The sequence below is a fragment of the Rhinoraja longicauda genome, chromosome 6 (genome assembly GCF_053455715.1).
Source record: "Rhinoraja longicauda isolate Sanriku21f chromosome 6, sRhiLon1.1, whole genome shotgun sequence".
Lineage (NCBI taxonomy): Eukaryota > Metazoa > Chordata > Chondrichthyes > Rajiformes > Arhynchobatidae > Rhinoraja > Rhinoraja longicauda.
The window spans coordinates 5707184-5724710 of record NC_135958.1 but is presented as its reverse complement, the minus strand read 5'-3'; the positions used below and the strand labels follow the sequence as shown (position 1 = coordinate 5724710).

Below are 17527 nucleotides of genomic sequence, written 5' to 3'. Positions count from 1 at the left end.
CTCAGTCATGTGCCTGGCAACTCCATTTTGGTACTCATCTACATTATCTGAATTAGGGGCAATTTACAATTTACCCATCTACCCCTGCAATCACAGGGCGATTAGTGCAGATGTCAGGGGTTATGGGGAGAAGGCAGGAGAAGGTGGGGTTGAGAGGGAAAGATAGATGAGCCATGGTTGAATGGCGGAATAGACCTGGGGCCGAATGGCCTAATTATAGTCCTAGAGCATATGAACTTTGAACCTGCACCGTCCACACCAGCCCAAGGTCATGATCGAGCCTCGGGTGCCAGAAATGTAAAGCAGCACTAATTACTGCACCACTGGGCCACAACAAGGTCAGTGGCTCCATTCAAAGGACAGGAGTCAACTTTCTGATCCAAGGTATAAAGCTGAGCGCCAGATTCAAACGTGCATGCAGGTCTCTCTTTTTCATGTCACACCATTTGCTGCAAGACTGAATGGCAAGTCCAGCAGAGACAAAAGGAACTGCAGATGCTGCAATCTTGAGCGCAGCACAAAGTGCTGGAGTAACTCAGCGGGTCAGGCAGCATCTGTGGAGGGAAGGGGACAGGCAACGTTTTAGGTTGGAACCTTTCAGCGGAGAAGTGGACTGACCTCCACTAAACTTCAGGTTTTCCACTTTTACTGATGCAGTCTTAAACAAAATGCTCAGCGAGTGGCTTCTAACTGGCAGTTACCTTCAGAACCAGTTGTTATCTGGCAGCACAGTTTAAATAACTTGTTGGATATGTCCGGGGATTTGTAAATATTTAGAAGAAAATTTCGAAGAGAGGAGTGGGGCGGCACTGTGGCATAATGGTAAGGTTGCTGCCTTACAGCGCCAGAGATCTAGGTTCGATCCTGACTATGGGTGCAGTCTGCATGGAGTTTGTACGTTCTCCCCTTGACCGCGTGGGTTTTCCCTGGATGTTCCAGTTTCCTACCACACTCCAAAGACTTACAGGTTTGTAGGTTAATTGGTTTTGGCAAAGATTGTAAATAGTCTCTGGTGTGTAGGATAGTGCTAGTGTATGGGGATCGCTGGTCCGTGAGGACTCGGTGGGCCAAAGGGCCTGTTTCTGTGCTGTGTCTCTAAACTAAACTAAAAGAAACAGTTTGTAGAATGAATTATGGAAATTACTATAAGCTATTTCAGGCATGCAGTGAAAACATCAATCACTCTTGTCTGATTTAGCAAAACAAATAAAATTTATAAACCCGTGCTTGAAACTGAAATATATCCATCTTACACCAGTATAATATTTCTTCAACTAGTCTTCTGAAATTGCAAAGCAAAATGTTAATTCTATTCTGCAGGCAGCATTTATTTAACAGTGACCTCTAGGTCAGGATCCCCTCAACACTGTTTTCATTTGGTGTGTCGAAGAGGAAGGGGTGATGGTTCAACTTGCCTTTACTTTAATTAGATTGGCCACTGTAAATTCTCCAAGTGTATAGATGAACGGTAGAATATGCAGGGAGTTGATGGGAATCATCAAGTTGGAAGAATAAAATGGAATTCCAGATTCAGGGACAGTTTCTTCCCAGCTGTTATCAGGCAAATGAATCATCCTACCACAACCAGAGAGTAGTGTTGAACTACTATCTTCCTCTTTGGTGACCCTCGGACTAACCTTGATCGGACTTTGCTGGCTTTACCTTGCATTAAACGTTATTCCCTTATCATGCGTCTGTGCACTGTAAACGGCTCGAGTGTAATCATGTATTGTCTTTCTGCTGATTGGATAGCACGCAACAAAAGCTTTTCACTGTACCTCGGTACACGAGACAAGAAACAAAACTAAACTGAATTGAATTAGTGTAAATGAATGCTTGGTGATTGGCATGAATTCGGTGGGCCGAAGGAGCTGTTTGCATGCTCTATAAAAATGTGTCTCGAAATACAACTTCATTATTCAGATTGGCTCTGCAGAATGGGGACAAATTAGGTTATTGGAAATGAGAGGCATGAATGCATTATGGAAGTCATTATCACCCAAATTCCAGGTAGAAATCCTGCAGTCAGCAAATAGAACATTTTCATTCCCCACAGTCAAACCTAAATTTGAATGTGGACTAAAGAAGGGAATGGACATTAATCTCATCTATAATCCCACACAAATCTGGTATTTATTAGCTGGTTTGTAACAAACTGCAGTCAACTTTCACTATCCACACATGCTGCTGAATATTTCGAGTGTTTTCTGCTTTATTTCAAATTTCCAACAGCTGCAGTATTTTGCCTTTTGAAGATATAATCTTCCGATTTCACATTTTAATACGCAATTAAAAGTTGAAGAAAAATCAGACTGGATATTTTTAACATTTAGCATAAATTAGGCATCATTTCAATAACAATGGCAACAATTAATAAAAATGCAACAACTGTAATAAGAGTGGAAGATAGAAACAAGAGTTATTCATTCAGCTCCTCATAGACCTGTTCTGCTGTTCAATATAATCATGGTTGATTTGTACCTCAGCCTCCCTGAAATATGTTTAAACTGTACCCCTTCATAATCTTTCCTAATAAAAAATGGAGATGTAACTTGCTCATACTGCCAAGAATTTAACACAACCAAATTTAGGAGGTATCTTATCCATATGATTATATGATTATGGGTAATTTACGATCATAAGAGGTTTCTGAGGATTCAGAAGAGGTTTACTGTCAATGAAGAGGTTCACCAGAAAGCTGCTTGGATTAAAGGCTATTAGTTATAAGAAGTTGGACAATCTTGGATTGTTTTCTCCAGAGATTCGGAGGCCGAGAGGAGATATCATAGAACTTTATAAAATAATGAGAGGGATAGAAGGTCGAAACCATTTTCCGAGGATGGAAATGTTAAATTCTGGAAGGCATCGCTATGAGATCAGAGATCAGAAGAAGAAAGTTTTGAGAAGATGTGCGGGTCAGGTTTTTTACACAGAGAGTGGTAGATGCCTTGAACATGCAGCCACGACCTGGAAATGGGATGTAAGATGTTTTAAGCTGGACCTGTGAATATGCAGGGAATGGAGGAGTACGGATCACGTAAAAATAATTAGTTTAACAAGGTACCATGTTCGTCACAGACATCATGGGCTAAGGGACCTGGTCCTGTGCTGTTTTCTATGTTCTGTGGTTAGATTTTTGTCGATAGTGGTAGCAATTTTAAGATCCTAAGTTAAATGAAACATTGTTTTCTATTTTGGGTCACAGAGTTTTATGGAGGACGATTATGTTTTATTTCTCATTTTCAATCTTTGCTACTACCTAATATTTAAGTTATTTCAAACGTAGGTGATTGAAAATAACATGGGAGATGTATAACGAGTCGGTGCTGATGTGAAATATTGACTTCTCTGAAAGGAGTTTTATCTTTACACAATATGTTTGCGGTGGTTGGAGATTTCTTGTTTGAAGTGGAATGATGTTCTCTTGCTGCAGGTGGAGTTTGAGTGGCTGCGGCAGTTCTGGTTTCAAGGAAAACGCTCCGCAAAACAGTGTGATTGGTGGTTTGGACCCATGGCTGAGCTGGAGAATGCCTGGAAGCAAATGGAGCAAATGGTATGTATTTCTTTCTACCTCACTGGATCCAGCGTGCAGTTGCAGATAATGGAGGAGGACGAGGCCGTGCAGCGTAGGTTTACTAGGTTAATTCCCGGAATGGCGGGACTGTCATATGTTGAAAGACTGGAGCGACTAGGCTTGTATACACTGGAATTTGGAAGGATGAGAGGAGATCTTATCGAAACGTATAAGATTATTAAGGGGTTGGACACGTTCCCAATGTTGGGGGAGTCCAGAACAAGGGGCCACAGTTTAAGAATAAGGGGTAGGCCATTTAGAATTGAGATGAGGAAAAACTTTTTCAGTCAGAGAGTTGTGAATCTGTGGAATTCTCAGCCTCAGAAGGCAGTGGAGGCCAATTCTTTGAATGCATTCAAGAGAGAGCTGGATAGAGCTCTTGAGGATAGCGGAGTCAGGGGGTATGGGGAGAAGGCAGGAACGGGGGACTGATTGAGAATGATCAGCCATGATCACATTGAATGGCAGTGCTGGCTCGAAGGGCTGAATGGCCTCCTCCTGCACCTATTGTCTATTGAGTCTGAAGAAGGATCTCGAAGCAAAATGCCACCGATTCCTTTTCTCTGGAGATGCCATCTGGCCCGCTGAGTTACTCCAGCTTTTTGTGTCCATCTTCGGTTTAAACTAGCATCTGCAGTTCCTTCTTACACGCTATTTAATGTCCTTTCCTCATGAGCTTTATTCAAAACAAAGGAACAATGTGCAGTTCAGATTGAAATCTTTTAAGATACAGATTATTCCTGTTATTAAAACAAACACATTGAAAATTAAGACAGGAATCAAAATAGATGAAGAGCCCTCTTTAACTTTTCTTTTGTTCTTTATAAGACACCTATGTGTGTCTCCAATTGGAAAAAATTTGGTGTCAACAGACCATCCAACAATCATAAATACATTGGTCAAAAACCTCAGTTGAAGTGGCACAGCTGGTAGAGCTGCTACCTCACAGATCCAGAGACCCGGGTTCGACCCTGGCCTCGGCTGCTGCCTGTGTGGAGTTTGCACATTTCTCTTGTGACTGCATGGGTTTCCTCCAGGTGCTCCAGTTTCCTATCACATCCCAAAGATGTTCTGGTTCGTAAGTTAATTGATCTCTGAAAATCGCCACTAGTGTGTAGGGAACGGATGCGAATGTGGGTTAACATAGCAGCAGCGCGAACAGGTGATCAATGGTTGGCGTGGAGTCAGTGGGCCAAAGAATCTGTTTCCAAGTTTTATCTTTCAATTCAAGACAATTTTTTAATTCTAATTTGCCTGGAACAATTGTTACTGTGTGACACATTTGGTCAGGAGTTAATGTAATGATGACCTCTTTCAACAATTTTCACATTGGCAGCAATTTAGAGTTTATCACCTCAGTGTCTGTGTGTTTTGGTAAGGTTTTGCCGAATGAGGGTCCTTGGCAATGGTCAGTGTAAATGCAGAATTAAAACAGCAGAGGACACTATTGCACCAACAGTGCATCAAGCAACATCACTCACAAGATCAGAAAATCAAACTGTGCCACTTAACAACATGAGATTTTGACCTATCACCTGAAATAGTCTTGCTCACATTTGCACACTGTCATCCATTTCCTGGGAACTTGTAAAATAATGAACGAGTTACCTTGATTGATTGGAGTAGTTTTCAGGAAGAAAAATTGTGAAAGAAATATCAATGGTAATTTTGATTTAGTTCAAATTTCCAATATGTGCACACGCTTCATATTTGTAATTTAAACTCAACCAAATTAGTAATGGATGCAGGGGATAATATTCAAGGGCTATATTTATGTAAGATTATGAGAGCAAATGTAATTATTGAGGTTTCAACCATTCCTATTTCTCATAAAGATTTTGATCTCCAACCAAATAGGACAATATTTAAAAGATAATTCAAGAGTTTTATTTTATTCATTCTTGTTTTAGAATGTGTGTGTCTCTGGCAAGACCAGTATTTATTGCCAACCCAAGAGTGTGTTGAAGAAAGTGAACTGCCAGCTTGAGCTGTGGCCAGTTGGGCTCATTTAGAAGGAAGCCAAGACCACACTGAGCAAAATAGTGGAGGAAAATTTGATATGTGATCAAGGGTGGTCTGTATATTATTTGTACCTCATTATGTATCTTTTTTCTATAAATGTAGTAATATTATGTAAATTGCAGATTGGATTGATCTAATGTTTTGGAAAGAAATGCAGACGCTGGTTTAAACCGAAGATAGACACTAAAAGCTGGAGTAACTTAGCAAGTAAGGTAGCATCTCTGGAGAAAAGTAATAGATGATGCTTCGGGTCGAGCCTCCTTCAGACTGAGAGTCGGGGAAAGGGAAACGAGATATAGTCAGTGATATAGAGAGAGATAGAACAAAAGAATGAGAGATACTCAAAAAAGTAACGACGATCAAGGAAAGATGGGCCCCTCAATGGTCCATTGTTGGCTGTGGGCTAGGTGATAATGTAACCGATTTCTTTTCTCTAGAGATGCTGCCTTACCCGCTGAGTTACTCCAGCTTCTTGTGTCTATCTTTGGATTGATCTAACTTCAAAGTGGTGACTAAACAATTCCAATATGCACAACATACCTTCAAGAAACTGATTTTAATATTGGCTTTGTAAGTTGGGGGACCATGATATAATTCTGATGGGAGGGAAGACTCGTTCAATGCATAAAATCCAATCTAAGTTGCGCAGCTACACAAAAGCACCAAGAACGTTTGTGCAGGAAGAGAGTTAGTCAGTCAGAGTGAATGCACATCCATGGGCTGATTTGAGATTCATCCAGGTAGCTTATGGAAAGGTGGTAGCCTTAGCTTTTTGGTAGTAGCTCTTTGGATCAGAGCAGGAGACGAATGAAAAGCAACACTCGTAGACCATTGCCAAAAATGGCCACTGTGTCACACCAGGTCAATGTTATCTGGACTTTAATTTTGAAAGGTCTACTCTTGGCTCTAACAATTGTCAGCAGGAAACCTCTTCAGGCGGACAAGACCAGGATATAGATTGTTGTCGTGCACATTTGCTTTGTGCTTGTGAAGTTGTTTTTTTTTTTCTCCATTTCTATATGTCTTTTACGTTTATTAGCTGGTTCTTTTTTGGAGATTGGAAGACAAATTTAAATGATAGCTGTGTTCCTACTACAGTGCTTAAACAAACACCCCTTTTCTGGAAACTGTGTCAGCTACCTGTGCAATTGTGCGTTTGAGTTTAGTTTGTTGTCTCGTGCACCGAGGTACAATGAAAAGCTTTTGTAGCACGTAAGATATATTAACATTGGGGAGAAGCCTGTGAATGCTAAGTCATGCCTTATGAACAGGGATGCTTCATGAAGAAATGGCAGAGCAGTCACAGCAGAATCTCTGCTGAATGTAAAGTCTACACCACTTTAGAGGATACCTTGCGACAATATTATCCTTGCAAAAATATTGTCTGCATTATCTGAATTTGAAATTGATGCTATCTGTTTTACTTTATGAAAAATTAAACGTATGAAGAGTTATCATTTCTTTCACTTTAGCTGCCTTTTTATAAGATTAGGTCTTTGGTCATTATTTTCCAATGACAGCATAATTATAAGGTATTTGTTGGAGGAATCCCTGCCACTGGTGGCGTCGAGGAAGTTTAGTAGAAGCATAGAAAGGGTTAATGAGTGTCTGCAGTTTTATCAGTTCACTTTGCTTGAGCTGTCATTGAGAATTTCCTCCATGATGAAATCACAAGAAACACCATTTAAACTGAAACATCATTTAAGCGCAAGAGAATCAACTGGATTGTTGATGTAACGAGGATCCTCTGAACTTTATCCAACAAAGATATATACTACGGATGAAAATAACTAGTTAAAAGAACGTTTGTGTGTCTGACCATAAGATGGAATGGTCGAATATAATGTCTGCTTTGGACAGCAATTTTGAACACATTTGCTGTCAGGCCAGTTAGTTTACCATGTAGTGCTGTGAGGATTGTGGACCTGCCTTCAAACAACCGGTGGGATGATAATTGGACTGGATGTCCCATTTGTGCAAAGGTACAGTGGCCATGCGGAGGGAGCTCTACATTGGATTTGCTCTCTCATAAGCATTTGGTACTTTTAAGCAGACATTGATTAGAAGAAGCTATTATGCTAATCCAGTGAGTTGCTATGTGATAGCCACATGCTGCTTTACATGCTTCTCTTCTATCTGTGCTACAGGAGAGGTTTAAAAGTTCACCATCTCTGTTATTGACCTACATTTGCTGAAATTTGAAAACCGTCATCAATCAAATTTACCACTGCATTTTTTCCCCCCCACATTTTGCAACCTCTTTAAAGTCTATGTTGGGTACTATGGATTGTTTCATTAAAGTCAGTTTTGCAGGATGAATCCTTCTTATTATCATATTCAACTGTACAATAATGGCAGTTGGTCTTGCCAGACAGCATGTAGAATATTAAGCAGCTGTAGCGAAGCAGGTTCATGGATATATGAAAGAAACAAGATGGGGAATTAAGGAAGTAAAATTAGAAATTAGTGTAAGGTAGCCATAAAAATATTGAGAGTCAAGTGAGCAAAAAAAAATGTTACTAAGGCTTCACTTGACTGAATTTGAAAGGTATAGATGTATACATTTATGTTGAATTTATATTAATTGTGCCAAGTTGTGTAAAATTTTGACTGGAAAAGTATACATTTACAGAACCACGGGTGATGGTTTTACCCTGATACAAAATAGAAGGTATATTGACATAAATAAAACATGTTGACTGCTGCTGTAATGAATAGAAAGTATTTACAAAATCTCAAAAGGGAATGTGGTATAACAATGGTTGGATAAAGGTAGATTTTATTGTGGCAAATCAAATGCTGTCTCATTTATACATATGAGAAATTTCTTACCATTGAATCTTTTAAAAAAATTGCAGTGAATCCTTCAGAAATGATTAGTAGTTTCCCCTGGAATCCTGGGGAAGAGATGAATAAGTACCTCAGTTTCATAGTCCCACATGGTGTGTCTCAATTATCTTACGAATCTTGGGTTTCTTGACATTTTGCTGATGCAAGCATGTTTTCTGTCACATAACACCTTAAGGAACAGTATTTGATGAACTGCTGTGCCATATTTCCACAAAAATTTCAACAATATTCCATATATGAACTATAAATATAGAGCTATCTGATCCTGATGCAGACATGTTTCTGGAATTTCCCTGAGATAATGAGACCATTTAAAAAAATATTGCGCGAAACAAAGTGTTGGAGTAACTCAGCGGGTCAGGCCATTTCGTTTTGAGTCAAGACCCTTCTTCAGTCTGGAGAAGTTTCCCCACCCGAAATGTTGTCCATCCATTTCCTCCACAGATGCTGCCTGACCAGCTGAGTTACTCCAGTGTTTTCCTCAGGATTCCAGCATTTGCTGTTCCTTGTGTCTCAAATTCAACTATTTCAATGTATTGCCTCACTCCCTTAGTCAACTAAATTCCTTCAAAAATGCCCTGTTTTTCCCTAAATTTTCTTGGTGATTTTGAAGCAAAATTAAGTTATTATAAACTGTTCCTTTGATTAGCTCTTTAATTCCACATCGTTAAATTAATTTTTAATAGGGCTTGGGTTGGGGATTTAAATTAGATAGGACTGCATAAATTCCACAGCTCTTTTCTGCACGTAAGATGGAAGGCTCCTGCTCCAAACATTAACAAATATCGATAGTGCAGGACAGTCTATGGGATTTATGATAAGCGTTTATAAAGCAAGCTTTTCTTTAAAATGCTTATGCTATACGAGCATTTTATAAACTATTTTGAAAATTTGATGGAATTTGAAATATATGATTGTCAATCTATTGTTAAGTATTTTTTATGATAGGCTTCATTGCTATCGAAATAGTGCATGTTTTCAAACCAAATTAGCTTAAAAAATCCAGCAGAGTGGTTGTATAGGGAAAAAGGATCATGTGATCTGCACACAGATTTCAGCTATTTGTTTGGGTGAGAATTATTATTAAATTTCTAATTTCAAGGTGCCATGATTCTTGAAAGCAGAAGTCAAGAATAGATATTTTATTTACCATATTCTAATGGCACTATTTATTCCTGGCATTTTATCTCCCGACGGACAGTTTTCCCCCCACAGTTTTCACCGTTGTGATGTAAATGTTGAACCTTCCATTAAAATGACATCCAGATAAAGCATCAAGCATTTTTGCAAAAATTTTATCCTATGAAATGATGAGCTATTAGATGAATGATGCATTTATTGAAAGATGAAGGTTAAGTAAATGTTTGTGCTTCATCAAAGGCATCTGAGATTGAAGCATTATCAGGTGTGAGATTAAGATAGCCGTCAACACCATTCAAAGATAGTTACCTTTCAAAAGAACCTATACAAGCTTTGCTTTCTGAGTAAAAGAGGTAATATAAAAAGCCAGAATCTCTTGTGAGATGATTGAGACTTGCTGTGGCTGTTCCTAGATGCAAAGGATAGCAACCTGTCTCCGAGGATCTGAAATCATGCAAAGCAAAAAGCAACTCAAATTCGTATCAGCTTGAAAATGTACGCAATCTTCAGAGTAAAAAAAACCAGACAGTGCATGCAAAGATAAATTGCAATGAAATCTAAGTTAAACCTTTTGCTTTTCTGTTGAATAGAAACCATTTCAGCAAATTAAAATTAATTGTCACATATTTAAATATTTAGCGTTGAACCATTGCAGCAGTTTGATTAGGAGCTCTGTTAACATTTATTAGCTTACAGGACTCAAAAATAGCACGTTTTTGATTTATTTTGCTTCATTTTATAATGAGTACCCATTGCGCAATTAGCACTGGTAATATTTAATTTTATTTTAATCCCGAGGTATTTTGACAACAGCTTCGAAAGCTGGCAATATATCCTTTACAGAGTCAGTTGTGAAAGTCACTGACTGAGAAGCTGGCAGGCAGTAGGAAGCTAGCTTTATTCGCAGTATCGTGTGCAGAGCACCTGCAAAGTTTTCAGCAATCGGTCAGGAAAGTGCAATTTGTGAAAATGCCTGCCTGATTGCAACACATTGCCTTAAAAAACATTTAAGTGAATTCTTGATTCCTTCAGCTTTTGTGGTCTGTAGCTTTCGCCCACCAGACGAGGTGTTGAATGTTATCCTACTGAGAATACATAGATGACAATATCTATAAAGGCATCAGAGTAAACCATTGCATACTGCTGACTTCTTTTGTTTAATTCTCTAGTTAATAGCCATTTTCTGAGGTAATTGAGAAGATGGAGCATTCTCAACCATCATGATTATCTGTTATTACTTCTGGAGAAAGTTGTATGCTGAATGAGATTGACCAACCTTTATCAGGACTAATGTCATTTAAAATGTGCTTGCCACTACTGAGCTTGTTAGGAAAAAAGCTAAAACTGATTAAAATGGCTCTCAGCCCTTATATATTTGACAGCTTTTGATGGCCGAGTGTATTAATTTCCAGCTTAGCTGCTGTTGGCACTTTGGACAGGTCCCAGGGAAGAATAGGAGATTGACCAGGTTTTCCCACTGTGCCAGAAATCTTTTACAGACACAAAGCAGTACTCTTGTATTTAGTAAAAGAACAGATAAGGGTTTTCTTGTTGCCATTTAAGTTTTAGCACTAATGCTTTTCTCTGAAAGCTCTTACCTGAGACGTTGAATGGAATTTGCTGTTTGATTTTGTTTTCAAAGGATTTGCAGAATGTGGAATAATTAGTGTAAGCTAAAGAGATAAATTGCAAACCATTTAAATAGGAACAATAAAATTGTCATTACCTGCATTAAATTCAAAAGTAGCACGTGGGCTTTTTGAAGAACACATCCCTCTAATGGCTTAATCACTCAATTTAGACCACAACAAAGGCTAACAATGAGATCGGAATCACAAACAATTTCCAAGCCAGTTTCTCTCTCCTGGTAGTAGGGACACAGTGTGTCCTATGTCTCCCCGATGAGGAGTTAAGATTAAAAATAAACTGCTGGAGATGTGGATAAGGAAAGCAAAAGCTCAGAACAGGAAATGTCAAGCATTGAACACGTTGTTGTAGATGACTACCTCAGAGCTTGATTCTTATCAGGCTGCAAGAATGGTTGTGAAGCGAAGACCTTTCGATGGAAAGCTGGTCAATGAAAAATTGCTTCAGGTGGAGGACCTTGGCTTTTCTATATGACCTATGGCTCCACAAACACTCTTTGCTTAATGCATCTTCTTTCAGATTTTGTTTCCACATTAACCTTTCTAAGGTCAGACGAGTTCCTTGAGGGGAAAAAAAGGAAATAGCTGTTGCAAAAAGACAATGGCTGATCATGATAAATATGAATTTAATTACCCCATAAAATAATTCCATCCATTAATATGCTCACCTGATCCAAAACATCAAATTTATGCCTTGTCTGAACTATATATTTATCTTTCTCATATTTTCGCAGTCTCCATGAGAAATATTGCACAATTAGAGTTGGTTAAAACATTGAATTAATATCTTCATTTAAAAGGCAAGGTTACTGAAACTCCTTGCAATTCTGAATAAACATTGACATCACTGACATCCTCTCTTAATTGCCATGCGTGGTAGCACCTGTGAGTCACTTATTCTGATTGTGCTCTCAACTAATAAGAACTGACAGCAGGTTGAAATCGGCTTCCTCAACTCCAATTTCTCCCTTCAGAATTACTTGTGGCTCTTTTTGTTGGACGTCGTGTTCTTAAGAATAAGGGGTAGGCCATTTAGAACGGAGATGAGGAAAAACTTTTTCACTCAAGAGTTGTAAATCTGTGGAATTCGCCTCAGAAGGCAGTGGAGGGCAATTCTCTGGATGCTTTCAAGAGAGAGTTAGATAGAGCTCTTAATGATAGCGGAGTCAGGGGGTATGGGGAGAGGGCAGGAACGGGGTACTGATTGTGAATGATCAGCCATGATCACATTGAATGTTTGTGCTGGCTCGAAGGGCCGAATGGCCTACTCTTGCACCTATTGTCTATTAAATGGAAAAAGTGATTCTGGATTTTCTGGCCCATTTAAGTATCATGGACTACTTCCACATAGGCATAGAAAATAAGTGCAGGAGCAGGCCATTTGGCCCTTCGAGCCAGCACCGCCATTCATTGTGATCATGGCTGATCATCCTTACCAGTTTAAGTGCTGTTAGAGTAGGCTATAAACTTCACAAGGCACAATATGGTCCCAGATAGCAATTTACAAAGGTTTAGATGAATACAAGGTACTATCATCACATTTAAGAGACATTTGGACAGGTTCATGGATAGGAAAGATTTAGTGGGATGCTAGGCGGGTGTGCACCGTTGAGTGCAAATCTCTGCTGCGGGCGGACCTGCAGGCGCGGCAACCCCCGTTGGGTGGAAACCTCACCTGCGGACCCAGCAACCCTACCGAACTGTGGACCCATTGCCAGGCAGGGAATATCCCCTGGGGCCGTGTGCGGGCGAAGGGGGACAGGGAAAAGCCACTGACCTCGGCCCCGTTTCTACTGCGAGCCGGGCAACCCTCCCACAACTGACGAAACCGCGGGCCCGGCAACCCGTGGTCCCGTTGCTGGGTGGGGAGTTTCCCCCGGAGCCGTGGGCGGGCGATGGGGGACAGGGAAAAGCCACTGACCTCGGCCCCGTGTGTCCAGCGCTGCAGCCAGAGCGAGCATTGGACCCGAAGCCTCTCCTACAGCTCGGTGGGGAATGGCGGCGACGGCCATCTTGTTGGACCCTCTGAACGGGAGCCGGTCCTCCGGGCTGGGGGGGGGGGGGGAAGAGGGAAGAGCGCATTTATTAAAGTTTATTTGGTAAACTTTTAAAAAAGTAACAAAAGTGGATTTATTCAGACCGCGGGCGGGGGGCGGGGGGCGGGGGGGGGGGGGGGGGAGATAGTGAGTAGGGTGGGCCTAAAATTGTTGCGTTATCCTGTTCCGTTTTTTTTGCTGGATGGAAACTGCACAAAGAAACAACTATGGGACAAACGTACGGAGGAACAAACATACAGGAAGTGGGGAACAAACAAAATAAGGGTTTTAGAGACAGACAGACGGACGGACGGACGGACGGCAGACGGGACTAGTGTAGATGGGGCATTCTGGTTGGCATGGTTCTGTATCCATGTTGAATGGAATACTTTATTGTCACGTGTGACTGGGCACAGTGAAATTCTTTGCTTGCATACCCAATGTATACACATAGCAGCCACCTACGGTGCTGACAGAGTTACAAAGCACGCCGGCTTCTCCTAATTCTAATTGAATTAAAAAGAAGATACATTCAAGATTCAAGATTCAAGATAGCTTTATTTGTCATCCAATATTGGACGAAATTCAGTCACCCACAGTCCAACAATAAAAGCATTAAATAGGCATTAAAATTACAAAACCCCAAAAACCCAAAAACATCCATCTGAAGTACTCCGTCGTCTTAGAATTTATGAATGGAATATATTACATAAAATACAATGTATATATTATTTTACATATTTTAAACTTTAATGGCAGATTACATAGTTGATGTAACACCATTCCTGTGGGAGAGGATCGAGGGACATGAAATGAGAAATTAGAAAGGGAAAAAAAAAATCAAGGACTGGTGGGAGTGGCGTTAAATTTAATTTGAAGGGAGTGAAAAAGAATAACTTGTAATGTATGAAACTTGCCCATAAACAGTAATGAGATAATTAGATAATCCGTTTTACTTGACACAATAATGTTCAAAATTAAAACAATTGGAGACTGTTCATTGAATATACTCAGTCACTAAACTTCCATGGTCCTCTTGAATGGAGAATCCAAAGAATCGCAACACCTCGTGTGAAGTAATTTCTTCTTGACTCAGTCCTGAAAGATTGACCTTGTGTTTTGAAATAGTCATCCAGGTTTGAGGCATCCGAATGAAGGGGGCATACCCACTGCATGTATAGGAAAGAACTGCAGATGCTGGTTTAAATCGAAGGTAGACACAAAATGCTGGAGTAACTCAGCGAGACAGGCAGCATCTCTGGAGAAAAGGAATGGGTGACGTTTTGGGTCGAGACCCTTCTTCAGACTCTACTTTGTCAGGTGTTAGTAGAAAGGAATTGCAGGCACTGGTTTAAACCGAAGATAGATCCAAAATGCTGGAGTAACTCAGCGGGGCAGGCAGCATCTCTGGAGAGAAGGAGTCTGAAGAAGGGTCTCGACCTGAAATGTCACCCATTCCTTCTCTCCAGAGATGCTGCCTGTCCTGCTGAGTTACTCCAGCATTTTGTGTCTATCTTCCATCAGAAGTATGAACGTTTCATTGAAATCACCCCTCATTCTTTTTAAACGTACGGGGAAAGGCCCAGTATGCTCAGCTTCGCTGATTTTGGTTAAGGAGTAAATGTTTGCCAGAGAAATGTATCACTGAGAGCTCCTTCTTATTTTGGATCGAGTTGTGAGATCTTCCCCCATGAACAGAATGGACAAACGGTACCTCAGATTATTGTGTCCTCTGGAGGATTATGCCACCAAAGGTTCAGCAGTCTCTCGGCTCCATTGTGGGAGTGTCGGTCTGGATTATGTGCACAAGTCTCTGCAGCGAGGTGTGTATCCATGACCTTCTGATTGGGAGGAGAGAATGCAACTACAGAACTGCTTTTATCCCTGAGGCAAGGAACCCCGCAGGGAGATGAAAGACATAGATTGCTTCATGGGTGATTTGCTGATATCATTAAGGCGCATAATGTCTAAATGGATATGCAGTATGGACAGGGAGTGTGTTTGGAGAAAAGTTTTTTCTTTAATGGTTAAATAAGTTGGACTGATGCGGTGTCCCACGAGTAATGCTGGAATTACTGGTTTGCATTTCAAACGACAGCTCACCCCAAAGGCAGACTCAAAGTGCTAGAGTAACTCAGCGGGTCACGCAGCATGTCTGGAGAAAAGGAACAGGTGACGTTTTGGGTCGGAACCCTTCTTCCAAGGGTAGCAGAACCCTTCCAAGGGTAGGAGGGTTCCGACCGGAAACATCGCCTGTTCCTTTTCTCCAGACATGCTGCGTGACCTGCTGAGTTACTCCAGCACTTTGTGTCTGCCTTCGGTATAAACCAGCATCTGCAATTCTTTCCTACTCACCCCAAAGGCAGTTAGGGATCGGGGAAAATACCCTGGCCCTGCCAGTGTGTCTGGATTCCTTAAAATAATCGCATAATTAAAAAAAATATTTAAAAAACCATCTCCATATCTCTATGGATGGATGGCATTTAGCGTGAAGAGAAAGATCAACAACATTAAATAGCAATGAGAGTGAGTTACGAGAGAGGGAAACTGAAAGCAAAGAAAGAATGAACTGTCATTTTGAGGTTGAATGACCATGAGCACCAAAGGATCAATGAGGAGGCCTCAGCTGTTCACAATGTGCATCAATGGTTTGGATGAGGAGACCAAGTAACCTATCCATGTTTGCTGATGATGCAAAGCTGGGTGGAATTGGGAGTTGTGAGGAGTACTTCGAAAGGCTTTGGGGGATACGGACATGCGAAGTGAATGGGCAATGACACGGCAGGTAGATTACACAGTGCAAACATCCGGAGTCATCTGCTTTGGTAGAAAAAATCTTTTTTTTTTAATTGAAATGGTGAAGAATTGAAAAACATTAAAAATTTCCATCATTGCTTTATTAAACTAGATCTATATATGCCCATGCATATATATGGGTTGAGAGGGGAAAAATAGATCAGGCGTGATTGAATGGTGGAGCAGACTTGATGGGCTGAATGTGTCATTCTTGATTTTATATGTATGGAAAAAAAAATTTTTTTAAATATATATATATATATATATACACACATTTATTTATTTGTGTGGGTGTGCATTGTATATAAATATAGAGACTCAAATATATATATGGAATATATATGTGGGAAAAAAATATTGAACTGGGTATTACAATTGCACACAATAAGATGGCAAAACGAATTATGATTAACTGAAGATTTTAGGGGAACATAAACAGAATCATAGATTATCCAGACTGATGTTATATGAAACTTAATGTGGAACATTGTGCAGTGATACATTTTAGAAGGATGTGCATGAAAAGTGCATACAAATTGCATGATAGAAACAAAGACACTCAGTGATTCAAAAACACGGGTAGGAGAATAATTTATTTATAATAAAGCCCAAAGGATCAGAGAATCTATATAAGGTAGACACAAAATGCTGGAGTAACTCAGCGGGACGGGCAGCATCTCTCGAGAGAAGGAATGGGTGACGTTTCGGGTCGAGACCATTCTTCAGACCTTCTTCTCCACCCGAAACGCCATCCATTCCTTCTCTCCAGAGATGCTGCCCGTCCCGCTGAGTTACTCCAACATTTTGAGTCCACCTTCGATTTAAACCAGCATCTGCAGTTCTTTCCTACGCAGAGAATATATATATACGATGTACAAATTGTAAAAGCAAGTAATGAGTTAAATAATGAAAGGGTATTTGGAAGTAAAATCTAGAAAGCCCCCCTCATGCTTTCCCCATCCACTTTACTACTGTGTACTGCACTCCTGCCAGCACTGAACCACGTCTTAATTCTGAATATTTTAATGACTTCTTATAGTAAGGATATCGTGCCACATGAGAAATAAGCCAATTGAATATGTTAATATAGAGAAATTTTAATTATGAGGAAACATTACAAATGGAACTATTTTCAGTGAAATAAAGGGAAGATATCATGGAGAGGTTTATAATGAAAGGGTTTTGGTGTTGTAAATACCCATTTCCACTGCTCATGGTTAATAACAAAATCATGAATTGTTAACCTAAAGAACAAAGGAAAGATGAGGAAGATTTTTTTATTGGGTTTGTGAAATGATGGAAAAAGAAACTGGTATATGCAGAAGCCCAAACAGATTTTAATAAAAAAAGAGAGTGCATGTTTTATTCCCCTCAGAAATAACATTTGAAACAATATAGAAATTGGGCCAAGTAATGAAATGGAAGAACGTGGTGCTGATGTGATGAACAAAGTTGCCTCTTTC

The 17527-nt window shown here is 40.1% G+C and overlaps 1 protein-coding gene across 1 annotated transcript in view; it reads left to right on the top strand.

Moving 5' to 3' along the window:
* fto (FTO alpha-ketoglutarate dependent dioxygenase) overlaps nt 1-17527 on the top strand; it is a 274627-nt gene that overhangs the window by 68265 nt on the left and 188835 nt on the right. The window contains exon 7 of the mRNA XM_078401633.1: nt 3434-3553. Within this exon, the coding sequence (XP_078257759.1) occupies nt 3434-3553 (120 nt within the window). The remainder of the gene's footprint in view (nt 1-3433; nt 3554-17527) is intronic.